At 40.4% G+C, this 18142-nt stretch overlaps 1 protein-coding gene across 2 annotated transcripts in view; it reads left to right on the forward strand.

Annotated features, from left to right (window-relative positions):
- The window catches only part of REPS2 (RALBP1 associated Eps domain containing 2), a 228296-nt gene that overhangs the window by 198431 nt on the left and 11723 nt on the right, over positions 1–18142 (forward strand). For both annotated transcript variants that reach the window (XM_065900931.1, XM_065900932.1), the window contains exons 16-17: positions 461–606; positions 10662–10767. In XM_065900931.1, coding sequence (XP_065757003.1) covers positions 461–606; positions 10662–10767 — 252 coding nt within the window. The remainder of the gene's footprint in view (positions 1–460; positions 607–10661; positions 10768–18142) is intronic.

Below are 18142 nucleotides of genomic sequence, written 5' to 3' on the forward strand. Positions count from 1 at the left end.
GGAGCTGGGGGTCGGAGAATGATGAGCATATGACAAAGACCTACAAACTTTAAAACTTAGAACAGATTCAGAACATATTCCCAAAAGCCCCAAAGTGAGGCAAGAGTGAATTTTGTCTTCAGTAAGGAAAGGCCCTGTGGTGTGAGATGCACACAGCCTTTAAAAAAGAAAAGAGGGGAGGGAGAGAGGGCATCTGAGTCCTGTGTCCTTCCAGGTGACAAAAGAGGTAATAGGCTGCAAGCATGAAAAAAAAGAAAAAGAAAGAAGGAAAGGCCCCTGGAATCTGATGCCCGGGTCTCTCCAGGTCTTGCCAAGCCACGAATCAGCCACTTGTCCTGAGGTGTGGAGTTTGAATAGAGCACACGACTGACCTTGGGGATAGGCCGAGAGCAACATGGGGCATTGACGTGATGGGTGGCATTTGTTTAACTTTTTGGTTTTTTTTTTTTTAAATCCACAGGATATACCGTATTCTCAGCCCCCATCAAAGCCCATCCGTAGAAAATTCCGACCTGAAAATCAAGCTACAGAAAGTCAAGAGCCTACTACGGCTGTAGGTGGGCCAGCTTCTGTAGCAACCGTGAAACCCCATCCAACAGTGCAAAAGTAAGTAGAACGGATAAATGCGCGAAAGGTCGGAAAGTTTATTTTAAATCTGCATATACATATGTAAATGTAAACTTACATTTACTCTCATCACCATGGACAGGTGTGATTTTAATGGTTATAGTCTTACCTTACTCATTTCTATGATGGGATTACAGTCTCCCGGTCACATAGGAAGAGGCTTTCTAAGTGATGGGCTTAACTTGACCCCAGGGACCAGCAAGTCCCAGGCTGGCGTGTGCTTTGGGTTGGTTTGATTTCCTTCCCCTCCTCCCCTCCTCTTCCTTTCCTTCCTACCGCTCTTCTTTGTTCTGGCGTGTGTTTTCCTGGGAAGAAGACAGTAATATAAATGGCAGTTTCCCTCTTTGCCTGTCTTACCTCATGTTCCCCAGTGCACGTGGCCAGCTTCAAGACCCTCAGACCCAACTTTGAGTAGATGTGGTGTGTGATTCCTTTTCATCCCCATGAAGGGGTTCTGTTGTTGAGCATCTCCACACAGAATGGTCACATGCAGAGCTTCTAAGATATCTGTCTGTATGATCAGCTGGATGGAGGGTGGGGACACCTGTGGACATGGCCCGGGACCGAGAAGACCATCCTTCTCCAGGCTTTGGCTTTAAGAAGAGCCATCACTTGCCTCAGTGAAATTGAGCCAGGTGTCCAGGGCAGAAAACTGCTGCTGCGTGTTACTTCAAGTGAGCCTGACTAGTCAGTAACACAAATGCTCGGGATACGTCACGGCACCGCTCCAGGGGCCCTGTGGGTCTCAGGGGCTGCTTCGGAGTTACTCCTGCTTACACTGTTACGGGAAGAAAAGCAACAGGTTCTGTGGGTGCAGCTTGCCTTTGAAGCCAATCCCCATTCTGAATCTGTGCAGCACTCTTCTTCAGGTAATGGCTTTTGTTTTTTCCAAATAGACAGGTCCCTGGTAGTATTAGTGCATAAAGGAAGTGTATTTTGTCCTTAATAGTCACTGAAAGCTCTGGCCATCTTCCAGCCACCTTCCAGCCTAGAGGATGCATCTCTGTCAGGGGCACAGACAGCCAAACTTGCTTCCATGTTCTCCCCAGCTTTCCCCAGCACTTCACATCAGTGCTAGTCACTCAGTGGTGGCTACGACATCCTCCAAACCGGATGGCAGGGCCGCTGGTGGAGTTCACGCAGAGATCTTCTTTTTTCATCTTTTATTTTTAAATATATAAATGTACTTATTTAGTTTTGGCTGCGTTGGGTCTTCGTTGCTGCGCACAGGCTTTCTCTAGTTGCGGCGAGTGGGGGCTACTCTTCGTTGCGGTGCACGGGCTTCTCATTGTAGTGGCTTCTCTTGTTGCGGAGCACGGGCTCTATGCGTGCGGGCTTCCGTAGTTGTGGCACGCAGGCTCAGTAGTCGTGGTGCACAGGCTTAGTTGCTCCGCGGCATGTGGGATCTTCCCGGGCCAGGGCTCGAGCCCGTGTCCCCTGCATTGGCAGGCGGATTTTTAACCACTGCACCACCAGGGAAGTCCTCTTCATCTTTTTCAAAAGACAACTTTATTTAGATACATTTCATATAGCATACAATTCACTCTTTTAAGTGTATACTTCAGTGGTTTTTAGCATATTTACGAAGTTGTGCAACCATCATAACTGTGTAATTTTAGAACATTTTCATCACCCCCAAAAGACATTCTGTGCCCATTAGCAGTCACTTTCCATTCTCCCCTGCCCCACTCTCTACTTTCCGTCTTCATAGATGTGCCTGCTCTGGCCATTTCATTTAAATGGAATCATACAACATGTGGTCTTCTGTGACTGGCTTCTTTCACTTAGCATCATGTTTTTAAGGTTCATACATGTTGTATAGTGAGTCAGAACTTAATTTTTTTAATTGCTGAATAATGTTCCATTATATGGATATATGACATTTTATTCATCCATTCATCAGTTGATGGACATTTGGGTTGTTTCCACTTTTCAGCTAATAAGAATAATGATGCTGTGAATATTTGTTTACAAATTTTTGTGTGGACTTACCTTTTCATTTGTCTTGAGTATTTATACCTAGGAGTAGAATTGCTGGGTCATATGCTAACTCTATGTTTAACAGTTTGGGGACCTGCCAAACTGTTTTCCACAGTGGCTAAAGCATTTTACAATCCTGCCAGTAAAGTATGAGGGTTCCAAATTTTCCTCCTCTTTACCAACACTTGTTATTTGATTTTTAGGGTTTTTATCATAGCCATCTTAGTGGGTGTGAAGTGGTATCTCATTGTAGTTTTGATTTTTATTTCCTTAATGAATAGTGATGTTGAGCATCTTTTCATGTGCTTATTGGCCATGTGTATAACTTCTTTGGAGAAATGTCTTCTCAGGTTTTTGCCCATTTTTAATTGGATTATTTATCTTTTTATTTTTAAGTTATGAGTTCTTTATATACTCTGGATACAAGTCCCTTGTCAGATGTATGAGTTGCAAATATTTTCTCCCATTCTGTGCATTGTCTTTTCACTTTCTTGATGGTGCTGTTTGCAGCACAATATTTTTAAGTTTGGTCAAGTCCAATTTATCGAATTTTTTTCTTTTGTCACTTGTGCTTTTGCTGTCATACCTAAGAAACCATTGCCCAGTGCCATAGGAAGGGTGGGAGGGAGACGCAAGAGGGAGGGGATATGGGGTTATATGTATACATATAGCTGATTCACTTTGTCATACAGCAGAAACTAACACAACATTGTAAAGCAATTATACTCCAATAAAGATATTAAAAAAAATTTACCTTAGGAACCACTGCCCAAATCAAGTTCATGAAGATTTGTTCCTGTGTTCGCATCTAAAAGCTTTGTAGTTTTAGCTCTTACATTGAGCCCTGTGGTCTATTTTAAATTCGTTTTTGTGTATTATATAATGAAGGGGTCTAGCTTCATTCTTTGGCATATGGAATTCCAGTTGTCCCAGCAGCATTTGTTGAAAGGAGATATTTTCTTTTATCTGCCTGTTCGGTCACTGCCCCTCACCATGATACTCTTTCACTAGTTAGGTGACCACATGGGGTCAGGCTGAGAGAGGCTAGCACCCACCAGCAGCATAAATAGTGCTGTAAATGGCAGGGAACTTTATAAGACTTACTTCAGGTCCCAGACCAGTTTATTTTGGAGTGATAAGGAGCAACTTAGCATTCATAATTTTTTAAAACCTGGAGAGAGGACAGCCAGACACATGATGGTTAGTCTGTATGGCCCTTTCTCAACTAGGGTTCTGGGAGAGAATTAAGCTCTGATGCCCTTAGACATCCATTGTATGTAGTAAGTTAATCTCTCTCCAGTGCATTTAGAGTGGTCGTTACTATATACCGTCTTTGGGAAAACCGAGAAAAGAGTCACAAATCAAGTTGCAAAATGGTCTTCAGCCTTTGGGGAAATTAACGTTAGAACTGATCTGTTAATAAGAAACAAATTCTGCTTCAGATATCATCACTGTCTGCTCCATTTAGGGGAGAGGAACTAATAAAATATTCTCTCCGGGTGTGCGCTCCTGAGTCCAGGTTACAAGTAATAAACAGCTCTCCGATTGTGTCATCATTAATGAGCTACCCGTAAGGACAGAAGTGGGTTTTTCTTAGAAATAAGTTAGCTTGATTTTTTTCCCCATATCTAATGTATCTGCTAAGGATCGATTTTGGGAAAAAAGAGTTGTTTGAACAGTTTAGAACTAGAGGATGCTGTATGGCAGTACTGTAACTGAACCTGTGCCAGCCTCTGTGGCCTTTGCTCTTCTCTGGAACCCCAGGAATTGTCCTGGGCCGCCCCAGGGCATTCCAAGGAGCTTGCGTGGCAGTGTCTGCTTGTCTGTATGACGTTCTCAGTGTGGCTGGGATTCTGTTTCCCTTCCCTCCTCATGTTTGGCAACACTGGAATATCTTTGGGGTTGATGATTGGCATCTCTAATGAAAACCTACCATTTCCAAGAAGAGAAAAGGCAGTATAAACTCACTTCTTAAAAGCTGTACTCAGAATTCCGTGGGAGAAATCAGGGCCCAGGGTGAAGGCTAAGAAGATTTTTCTCATCTACAGACCCCAGTTTATAGTCCTTCAAACATTGGTTCAGCTGCTTGAACATAAACCAGGTAACAGTCACTCACATAACATAGAAATTAACTACTTTCTTATGTAAAAGTCTAAGTTGGTGAGTGGTCCAGAAGAGTACCTGCCCAGAACCCAGGTACCTTCTGTCGTCTTGTTTTAGATCCCTGTGAGGGTTGCCTTTATCCATAGGGTCGGAGGTGGCTCACCTCTAACATGTTGGTGTTTCAGGTCCCAGGAAGGGGAAAGGAGCAAATGGAGAGAAAACAGATTACTTTTAAGGGCATGACTCAGAAGTGGCATACATCACTTCTCGCATCCATTTCACCCAGACTTAGTCATGTGACCTCATCTACTTGCCAGGGAGACATGGAAATGCCACTAGTTTCTAGTTGCATGGCCATGTGCCTAGCTCAACCTGAGGAGATGCTACTGAAAACAGGAAGGCGTGAGAATAGGATTGGAGGACAGTCTGCCACAGAACCTTCAGTGGATGAGCCTCACAGTACGCAGTTCGAAACCGAGAGATCGCCTGACGTACAACAGCAGCAGGCAAAATAGACACCTTTTTGCTGTTATTCCCTCATCGTCCTCCTTGGAAACCAGGCCACTTAGAGCCCACCTTGGAACAGTGAGTAACGAAGTTAGGAGAACCTGGAGAGACAAACTCTAGAAGCAAGTCTTAAGAGGTGAGGCAAGTTAGACACCTTTACTGAACCCTTAGGTTTTTGGGGCCGGATCCTGTCTTTGCGTTACTTAGGGCTCATTTGGTTGTAAAACATAAAGAGCAACTTGAGCTAGCAAAACCCTGTTCATTATTATAAGAGTACAGGGGTGACTCATGGAAACCAGGGGCAGGGATGGATTGGGAGAGAGGACTGTATACCTGTTGGCTCTCCTCCTGATTCTTCTCTGTTTTCTGTCATTTTTATCTGTGAAGACTTCTCAACCACCTTCAGCTCCAGATGTTACATTCTCACTGTGCAGGGCCCAGGCTAAACCAAACTCTTAACCAGGACCCATACATCCCTGGGAGAGAGAATCTGGTCAGCTTACCACAGGCCAGCATCCGTTCAAGTGTGAAAACAGAGCTGAGCGTTTCTTAAGACAAATAGGACTGTCTGCCTGGGGCCCATCCCTGTGGAGGGAGGGGGAAGGGGATGGAGACAGTTCCCAGAGGAGGGGAAACTGTTATAAGCTGGCACACTTAGCATGGTATTTGTTTAAGTAGGGGCATCCAGTTCTGATCAACATGTATTTTCATAAAACTTTTGGACTTCCCTGGTGGTGCAGTGGTTAAGAATCCGCCTGCCAATGCAGGGGATACAGGTTCGAGACCTGGTCTGGGAAGATCCCACATGCCTCAGAGCAACTAAGCCCGTGTGCCGCAACTACTGAGCCTGCACTCTAGAGCCCGCGAGCCACAACTGCTGAGCCCACGTGCCACAACTACTGAAGCCCGCACTCCTAGAGCCCATGCTCTGCAACAAGGGAAGCCACCGCAATGAGAAGCCCGCACGCCACAACAAAGAGTAGCCCCCGCTCGCCGCAACTAGAGAAACCCCACGTGCAGCAGTGAAGACCCAACGCAGCCAAAAATAAAATATAAATAAATAAATTTATAAAAAAACCAATGCTTTTTGTTTTGTAATAATTATAGATTCATAGGAAATTCAAAAATAGTACAAAGAAGTCCTGTGTATCTTTCACCTAGTTTCTCTCAATGATTGCATTTAATCTAACTATAATATAATATCAAAACTAGGAAATTGACGTTGGGATAGTGTATATGTGTAGTTCTTTGCCATTTTATCACATGTGTGTGTCTTGTAACCACCACTGTAATCAAGGTACAGGAGTCACCCTTACCCCATCTTCTTCTTTACTCCTTACCCGTGGTAACCATTGATCAATTTCCCATCTCTATAACTTTGTCATTTTCTGAATGTTATATTCATAGAATCACACAGCATGTGACCTTCTGAGTTTGGCTTGTTTTCACTCGGCATAATGCCCTTGATATCTGTCCAAGTTGTTGTATAAATCAATACTGCTAAGCAGTATTCTGTGCTATGGGTGTACCACAGTTTGTTTAGCCATTCACCTATGGAGAGACATTTTGTTTGTGTCTAGTTGTCGAGTATTACAGATAAAGCTGCTATGAGCATCTGTGTACGGGTTCTTGTGTATACATAAGTTTTCATTTCTCTGGGCTAAATGTCCAGGAGTGTGATTGCTGGGTTGTGTGCTAAGTGTATATTTAGTTTTTAAAGAAACTGCCAAGTTGTTTTCCAAAATGGCTGTAACCATTTTATCTTCCCACCAGCCAGCACTGTATGAGGTTCAGTGTCTCCACATCCTCACCAGCATTTGGTATTGTCACTGTTTTTTAAATTTAGCTGTTCTAATACGTGTGTAGTGGTATCCCACTGTGGTATTAATTTGCATTTCCCTAATGGCTAGAACATCTTTTCATGTGTGTATTTGCCATCATGTGTCCTGTTTGGTGACATGTCTCTTCATCTCCTTTGCCCATTTTCTTTTTTTTTTTTTTTTTTTTTTGTGGTACACAGGCCTCTCACTGTTGTGGCCTCTCCCATTGCAGAGCACAGGCTCTGGACGCACAGGCTCAGCAGCCATGGCTCACGGGCCCAGCCGCTCCGCGGCTTGTGGGATCTTCCCAGACCGGGGCATGAACCCGTGTCCCCTGCATCGGCAGGCGGACTCTCAACCACTGTGCCACCAGGGAAGCCCTCCTTTGCCCATTTTCTAATTGAATTGTTTTTTAATGTTGAGTTTTGAGAGTTCTTTATATATTCTAAATACAAATCAATGTGGTTTGCAATGTTTTCTCTCAGTCTGTGGCTTGTTTTTTCATCCTCTTAAAAGAGTCTTTTGCAGAGCAAAAGTTTAAAAATTTTAAGGAAGTCCACCTTACTTATTTCTTTTCCTTTTATGGATTGTGCTTTACTTGTCACCTCTAAAATCTCTTCACTAAGCTCTAGGTCCTGAAGATTTTTTCTCTTACGTGTTCTTCTAAAAGTTTTATAATTTTACACTTTACATTTAAGTTGGTGATCCATTTTGTGTTAATTTTTATATAAGGTGTGAGATTTGGGTCAAGGTTCATTTTTTGGCCTATGGATATTGAATTGCTTCAGCACTTTTGTTGAAAAGGCTGTTCTTTCTCCATTGACTTGCTTTTGCACGTCTGTCAAAAATAAATTGGTTGTACTAGTGTGAGTCTATTTCTGGGTTCTTTATTCCGTTCCATTGATCTATGTGTCTTTCCCTCTGCCAGTACCACACAAGATAGTAATGAAGATTAGTATCTTCATTACTTCACCACTTGATAACTATAGCTATATGTCTTCTGTTTTTCCCACTTATAATTATTTTTCAAAATTGTTTAGCTATTCTGATTCCTTTGACTTTCCATTTGATTTTAGAATAATTTTGTCTTGAGCTACAAAAATCCTACTGGGATTTCTATAGGAGTTATGTTAAACCTTTATGTCAATCTGGGGAGAGTTGACATCTTTTACTATGTTGAGTTTTCCAATCTGTGAACATTTCTCTATTTATGTAGATACTCTTTTATTTTTTTCATCAGTGTTGTATAGTTCTCAGCATGTAAATTACATATATGTTGTGATATATCTAAGAAAATCAGCTTGAGTCTTTATAAATGAAGTTGTATTTTTGATTTTCAGGTGTTCATTGTTAGTATATCAAAATACTATTGATTTTTGTAGATTAATCTATCTTGCAAATTCACTTCTGTCCTTACTGAAATCACTTGTTAGTTCTAGGAGTTTTTTATAGATTCCTTGAAATTTTCTACGTGGACCGTTGTGTCATCTGCAGATAGGGGCAGTTTTGTTTCTTTCTTTTCAATATTTGTACCTTTTGTTTCCTTTTCTTGTATAACTGGGCTGGCTAGGACTTCCAGCACTATGTGGAAAATAGTGATGAGAGTAGAAATTTTTGCCTTGTTCCTAAGCTTTGGGGGAACCATTCAGTTTTTCATTAAGTATGATGTTTAGCTATAGTTGTTTTGGTAGAGGTTCTTTATCAAGTTGAGGAAGTTCACCTCTATTAATAGCTTTCTGAGAGTTTTTATTATAAATTGGTGTTGCGTTTTATCAGGTGCTTTTTCTACATTAGTTGATATGATCATTTGGTTTTTTCTTTCACCTGTTAAGATGGTGAATTATATTGATTGTTTTTTGAATATTGAATCAGTCTTGCATCCCTGGAATCAACTCCTCTTGGTCATGATATATATAATTTTTTTATATTGCTGAATTCTATTTGCTAATATTTTATTAAAGATTTTAGGGCTTCACTGGTGGCGCAGTGGTTGAGAGTCCACCTGCCGATGCAGGGGACACGGGTTCGTGCCCCGGTCTGGGAGGATCCCACGTGCCGCGGAGCGGCTGGGCCCGTGGGCCATGGCCGCTGGGCCTGCACGTCCGGGGCCTGTGCTCCGCAGCGGGAGAGGCCATGACAGTGAGAGGCCCGCGTACTGCAAAAAAAAAAAAAAAAAAAAAAAAACCCCCAAAAAAAAAGATTTTACATCTATATTCAGGAGGGATATTGTGTCTAATTTTCTGTCTTGTTAGGTTGCCCCTTTCCAAGTCCTTTGGCTAGAGAGAGCAGAATTTTGGGGAGGCTTTATATTATCTGCTCTCATTGGCATTGATGGGATGCATGAAGTGAAAAAAGAAAACCCAGGGAATTCATGGCTATTCTTTCCCTGGGTACTGAGTTCCCTAGCTGGTTTGCCTTCTTCACTCCACTTCACTTCACTTTGCAGAGTCATCTTATATTATTCTGTATATTATGTCCAGGGTTTTAACTGTATTTAGTGGAAGGAATAGAGAGAAGTGTGCCTACTCCGTCTTATCCTGAAACCAGAAATGCAATCTATATCTTGTAAAAAATAGATTTTGAAGCCTCTTCCCTGCCTATTTATGGGTTAAAAAAATATTAATCTTTCAACTTGTTGGGGAGGGAGCATGCCTTCTACAGGTGAGCAGAGTGGCTAGCATAGTGTGTATTCGTAGTGAACAGTCACCAGATCTCTCTAGTGGTCACAATGCATTCTAGTTCAGTCGCTCTGGCCTACAACCCTTCTCCCAGTGATTACAAATACGTTTGTTTTTCTAGGGGAACTTAGATTGCCCTTTTGCTCTGAGGATTCAGTATTTCTTGCTGTGGGATATAAGGATATAGGTTCTACAACCACATTGACAGTTTTGAGGGGGAAAGAGGGTGCTGAGAAAAATTAGGGCCAGACAGGCAGTGTAAGCAGAGACGGTAATGGGCTGGGTGGGATGTGTGGTCCCCTTAGTTATACCTGTTCTGTGAATTTACTCTTGACTTAATTTGGGAAGACTAGTATCAAAACACTTTTGTGTTTTTCTCAAGTGCCACAGAATGTATGTTGGTGTATGCACACGCACACACGCACTCACACACAGACACACTCAGGCATTCATGCCAAATAATAAAGAAATAAAAGAGAGGTATGTAGACTGGCTAAGTTAATGTAGGAGTTTTTGCTAAAGGGAATATTCTTCTATTCTTTTCCTTCACACTTGTCCACGGGGCCACTTGCAGTTCTTTTAAACACCATTAATAATTGCACAAAAAGGGCATTTCAGTTAATGTCGTTTGTCGGGAAGAAATAGTTATTAAAATGTCTTTGGATAAATGGAACGAAGAGTGTTTGAAAAGGCCCAATTCACAGCTTTTCTTCAAGTTAGAAAATGGACATTATTTCAGGTGTAAATAATTCATCCCAACAAATTTGTTTCCTTTGGTGTGTGTGTGCCTGCCTGCCTGCCTGTGTGAATATCTGATTTTATTTTTGGAGCCCTGTGACATTAACGCCTTGTTAGTTTAGCACTTACTGTGAATCTGAGAGTTCTGACCCACAAGGATCCAGACCTCTAAGTCCTATTTCAGTGAACTGTTTGTACTTTTTTGTAGACAGTCTTCCAAACAGAAGAAGGCTATTCAAACTGCTATCCGCAAAAATAAAGAGGCAAATGCAGTGCTGGCCCGGTTGAACAGTGAACTCCAGCAGCAGCTCAAGGTAAGGAGCTTCCTGAATTTGGATTACCAGCTTTGTGTCTGTCTGTTGTGTTGTGTTTTGACAAACATTGGTTGAGCATCTGGTTCCATTCCTGTTGGTAAGACTTGCTCTTCGTTCTCAGGCTCCTTTTGGAAGGCAGAGTTGCTGTATTTAAGTTTCATAGGTTGGTTCTTGGATGCTTAGAGGAAGACTCGTACCTTTAATATGCAGGCTGCATATTGTGTGCTAGTTAAAAAGACAGAGAAGCTATTACAAAGGCTCTTTGAAGCATTCTTTATTGTCCAAGCCTTCTGGGTAAACCCCTCATTTGTTTAGATCCTCCATGAATGATGCTATACTTATTTCAGTGTAAGAGGGTGGCCCTGATCCTCTTGAAGGCTAACTCCTGCCCTGGTGTCTTGGAAATGGTTCCATATCAGCTTCTCAAGGACATTACCCCATCCTCATCGCCTGTTTCTCTTCACCATTAATCTCCCCTGTATTAGTTTCCCAGGGCTGTCCTAACAAAGCGCTACAAACTTGGTGGCTTAAAATAGTAGCAACTTATTCTCTCCCAGCTCTGGAGGCTAGAAGTCTGAATCACCGTGTCAGCAGAGCTATGCTATCTCTGAAGGCTCTGGGGGGGAATTCTTCCTTTCTTCTTCTGGTTTCTGGTGGTGGCTGGCAGTCCTTGGCTGGTAGATGCATCACTCCAGTTTCTGCCTCTGCTGTCACATGGCGTTTTCTCTGTGTCTCTCTGTGTCTGTGTCGGAATTCCTCTTTTTATTGTGCCCTCTTTTTATAAGGATACCAGTCATTGGGTTAGGGCTCACCTTAATCTAGCCCAGTCTCATTTCTAACTAGATTATATCCACAAAGACCCTATTTCCATAGAAGGTCACATTTACAGGTACGGGGGGTTGGGAGTTAAACATAAATTTTCGGGGCACCCACGACACCCCCTGATTCTATGCTGGATCATTGCCACCCACACATAAACATGCTCTGGTGTTGTCCAGTGTAGTGCCGCCACATCCTCCTTCAGCTGCTGCCCCGTCTCTCTGGTCTCCTTTTCACAGCCAAGTTTCTTAAGAGTTGTTTTCATTTATTGTCTCTTATTCCTCACCAGCAGTTTTCTCTCCCTCCGCTTCGTTGTGGCTTTCATTCTCCTCCGCTTACACCCCTCTTACAGCCAAATTCAGTGGGCCTGTTTTAACATTATTTGGATTTTCAGAAAAATCTATGCCATTGGCCGTTGACCATTCTTTCCTCTGAAATGTCCTTTCTCACTGGTTTTTGGGATATCATACTTTCCTTGTTGTCCTTCTACTTCACTGGTGATTCCTCTTTAGCAATCTCTGCTGTCCCTTCCTTTTTTATTTTCTCTTTCGTTACTACCCTGCTTCGCCCTAATTTTTTTTTTTTTTGGCTGCGCCATGTGGCTTGTGGGGTCTCAGTTCCCAGATCAGGGATTGAACCCAGGCCATGACAGTCAAAGCCCGGAATCCTAACCACTAGACCACCAGGGAGCTCCCCCTAATATTTTATTATGAACATTTTCAAGCATACAAGAAAGTTGAAAGAATCATACAGTGAATATTTTCATAGCCACCACTTCAGTTCTACCATTCACATCTCGTTATACTTGTTTTATCACGTTTTTCTATCCCTCTTACCTGTCCTTCAGTCCATCTTATTTTTAACATGTTTTCAAGTAAATTGCAGACATCTGTATGCATCCCCTAAATATTTTAACATGCATATCATTAACTAGAGTTCAATATTTTTACAAGTTTTTCTCATGTTGTAAATTTTACATACAATGAGTGTACAAATCTTAAGTGTACACTTGCTGACTTTTAAACAAATGCATCTACTTATGCATCTCAACCCCCTATCAGAGATATAGCACATTACCATCTCCCCGGAAAGCTCCCTCATGCTCCTTCCCAGTTAATTTCTGCCCCACTCACATAGAGGTAACCACTATTCTAAACTTCTTAGGCCATACTGTTGCCTATTCTGTAACTTTATGTAAATGGTGTCCCCTGACATGTACTTTTATGGAAAGCTTCTTTCACTTAGTATTATGTTTTTGAGATTCATTTTCATTGTTGTATGTCTCAGTAATCTGTTCCTTTTTATTGCTGAGTGGTGTTCTATCGAGTGAATATGCTGCAATTTGGTTATCAATTTTCCTGTTAGTGGACACCTGAGATGATTCTAGTTTTTGCTATTTTGAATAAAACTACATTCTTGGATAAGTCTTTGTGTGGGAATATGTTCTCATTTCTCTTGGGTAAATTTCTAGGATTAGGATTAGTAGGTAATATGGTGATTGTGTGTAATTAGTTTTAATAGAAACTGCTAGAGCTTTTCCCAAAGTGGTTGTAGCGTTTAGTACTCCCACCACTACTGTGTGAGAATTCTGGTTGTTCCTCATCCTCGCCAACACTTGGTGTTATTGTTTTAATTTTTAGCAAGTCCTGTGGTGAGATAGTTTTTATTTTACATTTCCTTAGCACTTTTCTATGTGATTATTTACTTTTCATATATTTTATTTTATGAAGCATCTTTTTTTTTTTTTTTTTTTTTGCGGTACGCGGGCCTCTCACTGCTGTGGCCTCTCCCGTTGCGGATAGCACAGGCTCTGGACGCGCAGGCTCAGTGGCCGTGGCTCACGGGCCCAGCCGCTCCGCGGCATGTGGGATCTTCCCGGACCGGGACACGAACCCGTGTCCCCTGCATCGGCAGGCGGTCTCTCAACCACTGCGCCACCAGGGAAGCCCCTATGAAGCGTCTTTTCCAAATATTTGGCCATTTAAAAATCATTTTCAGCCGTTTTTTTGGAGTTGTAGGTAGATGCTTTTTATATATCTTGGTTACCAGTCCTTTGTCAAGGTATATATTTTATGAATGTTTTCTTCTAGTCTTTGTTTTGCCTATTAATTTTTTTAACTGAATCTTTTCATGAACAGAACTTTTTAATTTTGATAAAGTCTGATTTATCATTTTTTCCTCTTACGGTTTATTAACTTTCTTCCTATATAGGGAAACTTTGCCTACATCTGAATTATGAAGATATTCTCCTATGTTTTCTTCTAAAGTCTTTATTGTTATAACTTTTACATTTAGATCTATGATAACATTTGTTTTTTTTTTAAACTACTTTATTGAGATAAGATTGTACATACCTCAATAAAGCTGTACATATTTAATGTATGCAACATGATGAGTTTGGAGATAATTATAAATCCATGAGTCTTTCACAGTTTATGCCATAAAACTGCCCATCACCTCTAAAAATTCCCTCTCACCCTCATTATTAGTATTTATTTTTATTGAAGTATTGTTGCTATAGTTGCTGTACAATGTTATGTAAGTTATAGGTGTACAATATAGTCATTCATGATTTTTAAAGGTTATACTCCATTTATAGTCATTATAAAATATTGGCTATATTCCCTGTGTTATACAGTATATCCTTGTAGCTTATTTTATACCTATTAATTTGTACCTCTTAATCTCCTACCCCTATAATGCCCCTTTCCCCTTTTCTCTCCCCACTGGTAACCATTAGTTTGTTCTTTATATCTGTGAGTCTGCTTCCTTTTTGTTATATTCACAAGTTTGTTGACTTTTTTTTAGATTCCACATATAGGTGAGATCATACAGTATTTGTTTTTCTCTGTCTGACTTATTTCACTTAGCATAATGCCCCAAGTCCATCCATGTTGCTGCAAATGGCAAAATTTCATTCTGTTTTATCACTCACATAATTATCATTTCTTTTATGTGGTGAGAACATTTAAGATTTACTTTCTTAGCAATTTTTAAGTATGTAATACAGTATTGTTAACTGTAGTCACCATGCTATACATTAGATCCCCAGAACTTATTCATCTTATGATTGGAAGTATGTACCCTCGCCCAACATCTCCCCATTTCCTGCACGACCCTCCCCTCAGTCTCTGGCAACCACCATTCTACTCTGTTTCTATGAATTTGGCCTTTTTTAGATTGCACATATAAGTGATATCACATGGTATTTGCCTTTCTCTGTGTGACTTATTTCACTTAGCATAGTGCCCACAAGGTCCATCCATGTCACAAATGGCAGAATTTCCTTCTTTCTTACAGCTGAATAATACCCTATTGTATGTATGTACATCTTCTTTATCCATTCGTCTGTAGATGGAAACTTAAGTTGTTTCCATATCTTAGCTATTGTATCAATGCATAATGCTGCAGTGAACATGGGAGTGCACATATCCCTTTGAGGTCCTGATTTCATTTCCTTTGGATACCCAGAAGTGGGATTGGTAGATTATATGATGGTTCTTTTTTTTTTAATTTTGAGAAACGTGCATACTATTTTCTGTAGTTGCTGGATCAATTTACATTCCGACCAACATTGCACAAGCATTCCCTTTTCTCTGCATCCTTGCCAACACTTATCTCTTATCTTTTTGATGATAGCTATTCTAACAAGTGTGAGGTGATATCTCATTGTGGTTTTGACTTGCATTTCCCTGATGATTAGTGATGTTGAGCACATTTTCATGTAGCTGTTGGCCATTTGTTTTAGAATGTTGTGTTTCCGTTTTTATTTGTTTCAAGATATTTCTTTGATTCCCCTTTTGACTTCTTTGACTCATTGGTTGTTCAGGAGTGTTTTGTTTAATTTCCACATATTTCTGAATTTTCTAGTTTTCTTCCTGTTACTGATTTCTAGTTTAATAACTTTGCAGTTGCAAAAGGTACTTGGTACGATTTTGATATTCTTAAGTCTGCTAAGACTTATCTTGTAACCTATCATATGATATATCCTCGAGAGTATTTCATGTGCGCTTGAGAAGAATATGTATTCCGCTTCTGTTGGCTGGAATGTTCTGTATATGTCTGTTAGCTCCATTTGGTATAAAGTATAGTTCAAGTCCAACATTTCCTTGTTGATTTTCTGTCTGGATGATATACCCACTGTTGAAAGTAAGGTATTGAAGTCCCCTACTATTGTATTGTTGTCTATTTCTTCCTTCAGATCTTTTAGTATTTGCTTAATATATTTAGGTGCTCCGATGTTGCCTGCATGTATATTTACGATTGTTATATTTTCTTTATGAATTAATCCCTTTAACATTACATAATGACATTCTTTGTCTCTTGTTATAGTTTTTGGCCAAAAGTCTATTTTGTCTGGTAAAAGAATAGCTACCCTGTTCTCTTTTGGTATCTACTTGCATGGAATATCTTTTTCATCCCTTAATTCTTTCTTATGTGTGACTGTAAAACTGAAGTGAGTCTCCTGTAGGCAGCATATAGTTCAGTCTTGTTTTTTAAATCCATCCAGCTGCTCTATGCCTTTGGACTGGAGAATTTAATTCACTTACATTTAAAGTGAATATTGATACGTAAGGATTTACGAATACCATGTTACTATTTTCTGGCTATTTTGTAGCTCTTGTTCTTTTCTTCCTCTCTTACTGCCTGCCTTTGTGAATTGGTGATTCTCCATAAAGGTATGCTTTGATTGTCTTCTCTTTATCTTTTGTGAATCTACTCTAGGTTTTTGTATTTGCTTTGTTGTTATCATGAGGCTTACATAAAATATCTTGTAGATATAACAGTCTATTATAGGCTGATAACAACTTAACTTGGACTGTGTATAAAAACTCTACCCTTTTACTTCCCCCTTTTTGTTTTTGATGTCATCATTTACTTCTTTTCATATTTTGTATTCATTAACAAGTTATTGTAGCTATAGTTATTTTTAATATTCTTTTCCTTTAACCTTTATACTAGATTTAAGTGGTTAACACACTACCATGTTCAGTATTAGAGTATTCTGAATTTGACTATATACTTAACTTTACCCCAGTATATTGTATGTTTTCATGTTACTAATTAGTGTCCTTTCATTTAGCTTGAAGAACTCCTTTCTACATTTCTTGTAAGGCAGGTCTAGTGGTGATGAGCTCCCTCAGCTTCTGTTTGCCTGGGAAAGTCTTTCTCTCTCCTTCATTTCTGAAGGATAACTTGGCTGAATAGCATATTCTTGATTGGCAGTTTTTTTCTTTTTCTTTTAGCACTTTGGATTATCATCCCACTCTCTCAAAGGGTGCCTGCTGAGAAAGCCACTGATAGCCTTATGATAGGTCCCTTTTAAGTTACAAGCTTCTTTTCTCTTACTGCTTTTAAGATTTTTCTCTTTGTCTTTGATTTTTGACAAATTTATTATAATGAGTCTTAAAGAGGAACTCTTTTTTTAAAAAATAAATTTATTATTTTATTTATTTATTTTTGGCTGCATTGGATCTTCGTTGCTGTGTGCGGACTTTCTCTAGTCTCGGCGAGTAGAGGCTACTCTTTGTTGCAGTACCCACGGGCTTCTCATTGCAGTGGCTTCTCTTGTTGTGGGGCATGGGCTCTAGAGCACAGGCTCAGTAGTTGTGGCGCACGGGCTTAGCTGCTCTGCAGCATGTGGGATCTTCCCGAACCAGGGCTCGAACCCGTGTCCCCTGCACTGGCAGGCGGGCTCTCAACCACTGTGCCACCAGGGAAGCCCTATTTTTAATTTTTTAAATGAATTTCCATAGTGTTTTCCATAGTGGCTGCACCAATATCTATGATACATTTTGAATTAAGTTTTTTGTATGCTGTGAGATTAGGGTCAAAGTTCATTTTTTTCCATACCAGTATCATTAATCTAGAACCATTTGAAGAACAGAGTTTCTTTTCCTCCTTGGATTACTCTGGTGCCTTTGTCAAAAATCTAATGACTATATAAGTGTGATTTATTTATGGGTTCTTATTCCACTCTATTAACCTATTTGTTGATCTTTTTTTTAACATCTTTATTGGAGTATAATTGCTTTACAATGGTGTGTCAACACAGTGAATCAGCTATATATATATATATATATATCCCCATATCCCCTCCCTCTTGCACCTCCCTCCCACCCTCCCTATCCCACCCCTCTAGGTGCTCACAAAGCACCGAGCTGATCTCCCTGTGCTATGCGGCTGCTTCCCACTAGCTATCTATTTTACATTTGGTAGTATATGTAAGTCCATGCCACTCTCTCACTTCATCCCAGCTCACCCTTCCCCCTCCCCACATCCTCAAGTCCATTCTCTAAGTCTGAGTCTTTATTGCTGTCCTGCCCCTACGTTCTTCAGAATCATTTTTTTTAGATTTTATATATATGTGTTAGCATACGGTATTTATTTTTCATTTCTGACTTACTTCACTCTGCATGACAGTCTCTACGTCCATGCGCTTCACTACAACTAACTCAGTTTGGTTGCTTTTTATGGCTGAGTACTATTCCATTGTATACATGTGCCACATCTTTATGCATTCATCTATTGCTGGACACTTAGGTTGCTTCCATGT

Source organism: Phocoena phocoena, chromosome X (assembly GCF_963924675.1).
Source record: "Phocoena phocoena chromosome X, mPhoPho1.1, whole genome shotgun sequence".
Classification (NCBI taxonomy): Eukaryota; Metazoa; Chordata; class Mammalia; order Artiodactyla; family Phocoenidae; genus Phocoena; species Phocoena phocoena.